The 7,500-nt window shown below is 30.7% G+C and overlaps 1 protein-coding gene across 2 annotated transcripts in view; it reads right to left on the minus strand.

Annotated features, from left to right (window-relative positions):
• LOC122260374 (uncharacterized) overlaps window positions 1–7,500 on the minus strand; it is a 40,402-nt gene that overhangs the window by 28,270 nt on the left and 4,632 nt on the right. For both annotated transcript variants that reach the window (XM_043027614.2, XM_086538513.1), the window contains exons 3-10: window positions 7,319–7,450; window positions 5,354–5,466; window positions 4,813–4,977; window positions 4,477–4,594; window positions 3,831–3,959; window positions 3,537–3,673; window positions 3,325–3,436; window positions 1,984–2,147 (exon numbers count right to left, since the gene is read on the minus strand). In XM_043027614.2, the coding sequence (XP_042883548.1) occupies window positions 1,984–2,147; window positions 3,325–3,436; window positions 3,537–3,673; window positions 3,831–3,959; window positions 4,477–4,594; window positions 4,813–4,977; window positions 5,354–5,466; window positions 7,319–7,450 (1,070 nt within the window). The remainder of the gene's footprint in view (window positions 1–1,983; window positions 2,148–3,324; window positions 3,437–3,536; window positions 3,674–3,830; window positions 3,960–4,476; window positions 4,595–4,812; window positions 4,978–5,353; window positions 5,467–7,318; window positions 7,451–7,500) is intronic.

The raw sequence follows: 7,500 nt of genomic DNA on the forward strand, positions 1-7,500 counted from the left end.
GATTCTTCTCTTTCCTTTCTTTAATGAGATACCCATTAATTCAAGCTGCCATTATAGATCAAATGATTCACAATCAGTACAGAAAAAGACTCAAGTACTAAGTTTTAGGTTCAATACACAAATGTCAACTGTATCAATAAAAAGTCTCATTTATAGAAGACAATATATATGCATTATATATATATATATATATTATTATAATATATATATAATATATATATATATATATATATATATATATATATATATATATATATATATATATATATATATAATATATATATATATATATAAATATATATATATATATATATATATAATATATATATATATATTAATATATACATATATATATATATATATATATATACATATATACATATATACATATATACATATATACATATATACATATATATATATATATAATATATATATATATATATATATATATATATATATATATATATATATATATATATATATATAATATATATATATATATATATATATATATCACCTATTGATGTTGGGACATGGACTGTCCACGTGGTTTTGTTTAAATATATTTTTCTTAAATTTTTCTATGGTAAAGGAAAGTAAACATTTGTAAAAGTTATTGCTTTTTCACAAATGATTCAATGATCATAATTCTACATGATAGGGAGAGTTTTGGTAGTTTTTATAATCTACAATATCTACTTTCATATTCCTGTACTATTTATTGCATACATACTTTTGAAGGCTTTAGTAAATGCATTTTTTTCTTCTATATGTTATTCTAAACTATCTCCAAATCAAATCATCTTTGTCCATAAAAGAGTAATAAAAAAAGTCATTTGCTATCCAATATCATATTCTTTCTCACTATTTTTCTATTTGTATATCTATATCTATCTACCTTTTTTCTTTTTCATACAAGTTTACTTCATCTTGGGAATTTTGGGTAACAAAATAATCTAGAAAAAAAATCCAAGGACACTAACTGCAAAATGTATATTTCAATGCATATTTTTGTTATGCAAATGCATTCTGAAGTGCAAACATCTATTATCACATCTAGCCTCTAAATCTTCTAGTTATTCAATGGAATGCCATTGATTTTAAAGCTCTCCTTTACTTAAACACCACTGCTAAAGTTCTACAACCACATTTACTCTTTCATAAGTAGCCCTTCTCCCCACCCCCCAAAAAAAAGGCACAAGTTAATGGCAGTTTCAAAGAGTGGTTTCTACCACAGTCATCTGTTTTTGATAGCATTTTGACTTTGCATCTACATTTGTTTATTTTGCTTTTAGGTATGGAGATCTAATTGCAGATGTAAGAGGGTTTGTTATAAAAAAAAATCCTTTCCAGTTAAGCAAAATTGTGACACCAAACACAAGAATATATAAATAGTAAGCCATCATCATTGAAATTATTCAATGCTAATTATAATATAAATCTAGCCATTAAACATATCTATTTCTTACATTACACAATAACATATATATATATATATATATATATATATATATATATATATATATATATATATATATCTATATATATATATATATATATATATATATATATATATATATATATATATATATATATATAAAGGATATATGATGAAGGCTGCAAGATGTTAAAGCAGCAATGCTGTTATGGAAAACTTATCTTTAAATAAATGTCAATTATAACTGAATATAAAGACAATTTCTATTTGTCTCAAAGTGCCAGTTCATCTACAAGTTGTAGAGTAGGGTATTATTCCCAAAAAACAGATATACTGAACTAAATCTGCAAATAACAATAATGGGCAGCCTAAATTTGAGTAAACATAGTACATACAATATATACCAAACAATGGCAGTACCTACACAGGGATCATGACTTGAAAAGCACAGAGCAAAGAAGTATACTGCAAAAGCTCAACTCTACTTTGTAAACTTCAAACACAAAGTGGCCAATTTCACTGCAAATGCATTCATTACTCACATAGTGTCTGGAGCAGCTGCTTTGTCTTCTGGTGGCAAGTCCACACTGGGATTAAGGTTGTCTTCACTAACTGCATGTGCCAAAGTTGCTAGTAAGGTCAGGACACGCAATAATATTGCCTCATTTGTTTCTGGAACAACTAATGAGCTGAGCTTCCTTGGACCCTGAAAATATTATGATGTGCAGAAACTTAATGATATCAATACCATTATTATCATTATCATTACTTCTAATTTTGCAATTATCATATCTTTATTTTAATCACATTTTTTAATGTACTGTACTAGAAAGATCTAAACAAACAAGGAGCAAACTGGGAAGTGAAAGAATGACAATTAAACAGTGAGTATGAATAGTTAAAAGCACACCTCCGAAGATGTGACCAATTTTAACAGCCAATATGTAATTATACGTCTCAAGAGATAAATGAAAATTAAAACAAAATAATTATCATTAACCAAATGTTAATCAATTTATGAAAAGGGTTAGGTTGCTTGAAAAAAAAAAAGAATCATTCAACAAGTAATTCATGTAACTACCTTCTTTTTCATGATTCAAAAAAAAAAAATTCTTATCAAGATGACCTGATATGCAATGTGCAATGGCTTTCTGAGTTACTGCTTTAGCTGTTCTGTATATTTTTCATAAAAAAAAATTGTGTTACATCTGGAAGTGCTTACATTCCCAAGCTATAGAAGTTACCAGCAGCAGATATAGTAGATAATCATTCACTGCAGCACAGTTAATGTTTCTGATCATTACTTCTTACACACAACACAATACTGGCCAAACTATCTATCTGACTACCTACCACAGAGCACTGTCTAACTTATTTTTACCAAATAATGAATATAAAATGGTGTACAATAACCTCTAGTAAAACCATGATAACACTACGTTATTACTGTATAATACATTATGAAATTATGAATATGTTGCATCATCATTTTACCAAAATGGACAGTCAATAAAGATTACTGGGCATCTCTGTTCTTCATAGCAAATCAAATCTTACTTTATCATATAAATACTACATCCTATGTTCTTCTATCAAAATATTTCTATCTAGTATCCAACTAATCAAATCAATGACTTGTAGATGGCATAATGGCAGGTACCAAAGCTGGCAGCAAAAGAGAAAAAGGAACTTTTCTCAATATTTTCATATCAGTGAAATTTCCAAATGAATATAGAACACATCTCCATTCACATTAGTTTCTATTCAAACATCATATAAAATGTAAGTGAGGTCGAAAATTCTAAATGTATTACTGTGATATATGAGGTAAAATTACCATGTATCTCCACATAATTTACCAAACCACAACTAGAAAAGTCTACCTCTGCTGCAAGCAGCGATGGAATCATCTCTCTGTTGCAGGACAAGTTTACCAGTAATCTCAGACTCTGAAGCTGGATGTGTGGGTTGGAGCTGTCAACCAGGTGGTAGAGTCTGTTTGATGTGTCAAATTATTAGCAATAGAAAATTTACTATAAAACAAGTTTTATTTTAAACATTACTAGGCTACAAAAAATACTTCAAAATGGCTTACCTGTGAAGCAGGGGACAATAATCTTCATGCCATTCACTAATAGTGGCAATGTTTGTAAGAACAACTAGAGAAGCTAAGCGTAGAGCATCATCAGCATGACTATTTTGCACAAAGCCCATTAGAATTGGAAGGCAATCCTGAAAAAAGAGAGATAAAGAATGGCTTTTGAAAATAATAATGCAAAATCATAGATCACTATTTGTGCATGATATATTATTATCATAAAGTACTCATTTCAAAATTCCTAAAGAATTCTAGCATGATATTAGCCCTCTATACCAAAACACTTTATACCTTGGCTTGGCGGATATTTTCTTCAGACAACACTACATTTCCCAGAGTTTGTACTGCTGGTAATCGTACTTCATTATCTTCTAAAAGAGTTGTCAGACGATGGATACAGCCAACCTCACGTAAAAAATCCTGTAAGGGTATTGTGTCTATAAAACCTGTAGTGATATATCAATTTACACATAATTTATACTTTATATAATCTTTTATTTCAATATTTTCATGTTACCAATAAATTCTACAGTTCTTCAAAACATTACAAGTGAATCCTCATCATTAATGCAATGTATTCTAAATTCTTAAAAAAAAAAAATCCTTAATATAGAAAGTACTTATCATTAACCCTTCTGAGATGGGCCACATCTCCTGATGTTCAGCCTGGGCTGGGCATCTTAAGATGTGTGATTTTGGGAGCGTTTTCTAGACTTATGGTATGAAATATGAGTCTATATATAATATATTTGCAGAATGATATTAATTAGGAAAATAGCTTGAAATTTTAACAAAAAGAAAAATACAGTATGAAAGTGAACTAACCCCATGAAAATACCCATCATAAAAAGGGTCAGAGTCACAAAGGAAGATTAAGAAAATCATTCAGATTCTTTATCATTTGTATTTACTTAGTAAATATTTGTAAACAACTTACAAGATTGACACTAAATGCTGCACAATTGGCAATCGTTACAAGAGCTCTCTCTACAAGTGATTTATCTTCAGAGTACAGCAGAGCAACCAAACTTTTGGCTTCATAAGGTGTTAGAACTCTGAAAAGTATCATGAAAGCATACATTATTAGTTAGATGACTGAAGTACATATGTCTAAAATAGTAGTAATTAACAATTTCTGAAGCATAAACTATTATGTTGTACAATAACTATTATTTCCAATTTTCAAATTCTAACACATGTGATATACATGCAAAGTCAAGACAAATCTTTCTATAGTCAAATGAGTAATGTAAACCAATTATTTCTCACATACCTTCCTCTACTACTAAGGTGTTCAAGTCTTTGTGTTAATTCATCTCTTGTGTTTTTGTAAAGCTGCAATGCTTCTGCTTCAACTCTTTTCTTTCTGAGCTTTCCATCTGGATCACTATTTTCTTCAGCCTTCTTCTTACGTAAACTTTTGCGTCTCCATTTCGGTCTATAAAATTATTAAAATTACTGGTTTTAGAAATATAAGATTCATGAATATAATCAAATTAACTTCTATACTTTTACTCAAATATGAAAAAAAAATCATGACAATTCCAGTAATGCTATCCAAGAGAATTGAGAAATGGTTGATAAATAGTGAGCATAAATTATACCTTAGTGATTTATCTTAGAGTCCTTATAGATTAAGCTGATATAAAATACATACTTACGGTCGTAATTTTACAATGAATCACATAGAGCCTCTAAAATGCATATAGATAATTTTCTAATTGAAAGATTTTCACTCAATCACACAACCATGACCCGTACAAACTAGAAATTCAAAATTGTTTGGTGATACTAATTTTCTTTAAAACCTGTACCTGCTTGGTGAGCCATCTGGGGGTATGTGTGTAAGATTTTCTGTTGATCTTGAGGTTATCAAGTGTCTGACATCAACTGGGCTAAGAAGTCTAGGTGAATTCCAAGGCGATGACTGAAATTAAAAGAAGCGTTTGATTATCTATAATTCCTAGATGTATAAAACCATATATTTGATCTTTTGATCTGTATAAAAAGAGGATGCTGCTAAAAGAACGATACTACATACAGAAGAATCTTTGTAAGAATCAAAATGATTTTCATGATTTTTCAGCTTCCTCAGATGAAGATTATTTGTTAAGTCTATTTTGTAAGATAAAGTTCTTGTGGATTTCAGAATCAATATAAATAAAGGAATAAATTTGCAGGTTTGGTGATCCGTTAATCTGGGTAAGCTGAGAATTTTCTGTGTGTTACTTTTTCCTTAACCCATTCATGCCGGGTGACATATCATATAATGGGAATAAACAAATAAACAAATACAAAATCTTCCTATTATCACTCCATTGAAGCGGGCGGGTGAAAAGAGGCTTGTAGAGCCGTAGTGCAGCATCACGACAGGAGAGATCTCACGCTTAGTCACTGCATGTACTTGTTATCTAGCCAGCAGGAGTGGCATCACGCAAATATAAGCCCCAGCATGAATGGGTTAACTACCATGTGGAATATCAAAATCTGACAAATCTGATAAACCATTACAATTTATTTAGATTTAGTGTAATTCTTATATTATGTTCAATGTTTATCATTAAAGAGTAACAGTCCTAAAATTTATTTCAAATAAACCATTATGTATAGTGTTCACCCAAAAATGTTAAATGCTATAAACTTGAGAGAAAGTGATGTCTGGCTATTTCAAGTACCACTATATAACTCTTTATCACAAATATAAGATGACTCAGATTTTAACTAGTAAAGTCAAGGTAAAAAATATTAAAACACATTTCATTCTTTACAATTAATCCATTGCAGCCAGATGCCCTGACATACATGACATGGTTTGACAACGGATGTCAAGACATACATGACATTGGAGGATTTTAGATCCCCTAGTTATTTTATTGTACTAGAGTAATGAGTGAGTGATGTGACAATTACAGTCATAGTTACAATAATTGCCATAATATTAAGCAAAAGGTTTCACCTAAAATCTTAAACCTAAATAGCACCACTTTCTCCTAGCACTAGCAGGAGAGAGAGCCTTGAATGGCACCCATCCATGTCTCTAGCAAGCACTATCTTTAGAGAGCAATGGCATGCAGTAAATTGCCAACCTCTTGCTCTAAAGTACTACCGATGAATGTGCAGGCAGAAAGAGAAGAAGAAGGTGACTCAAATCATGGCCAGTGTCTATAATATGCCCCTGTGCCTTTTACTGTGGCAGTCACAGTCATAGGCACAGGTTTCCTTCCTCTTCCCTACCTCTTCCAGTTATCGTCATTGAGGATGGTTATATTTTTCATATTCTTGTAAAAGGACATGAATACGAAAAAATAAGGTTGTTTTTTGTCCTCCCATAAAACAACAATACTTCTATCATATGAACCCTATACTATGATTTTAGCCAACTGAGTATTGATAGAGCCTGTCATATGAAACATATGACAAATACAAAAATGGTTCTAGTTTTACATTGAGTGACTGAAAGAGTGGGGAAAAGTTGAGGTGTGTTGTTTGAAGCTGCCTCGCTCTGATAGAAAATCCATCCTGGAGACTGGACACGCGAATCAACCCCTGTACGCAATGGGTTGATATACAGAATATAATCAATAGTGATGCTTAGATTATGGAAATATATCTAATTATGCTTCTCCTGTATAAAATCCATACACCACAGCTGACCAATTCCAGATAACATTATGGAAATGAAATCTAAAATCTTTTGTTTTCATACTATCAACTTTCTCTTATTATTGGAAATTCTACAATTGTCACTAAAAATTATTCACTAAATTTTATCGCCTTACCTGTAAGCTCTTTGGGTCATGAATTGCTGAGTTGCGAGAGACAGCATGACCAGCATGTCCATTGCCTGTCTGAATTGCAATAAATGTATCTGCAAACTGCCTCGCCTTTAGGTTGAGTTCTCGAATTCTTTCCTGTAATTGTGGATAGGATTTATTGTAAAGAAAACAACAAGGGTGTCTTC

Source organism: Penaeus japonicus, unplaced genomic scaffold (assembly GCF_977035675.1).
Source record: "Penaeus japonicus unplaced genomic scaffold, GWHDUDI00000001_assembly GWHDUDI00000007, whole genome shotgun sequence".
Classification (NCBI taxonomy): Eukaryota; Metazoa; Arthropoda; class Malacostraca; order Decapoda; family Penaeidae; genus Penaeus; species Penaeus japonicus.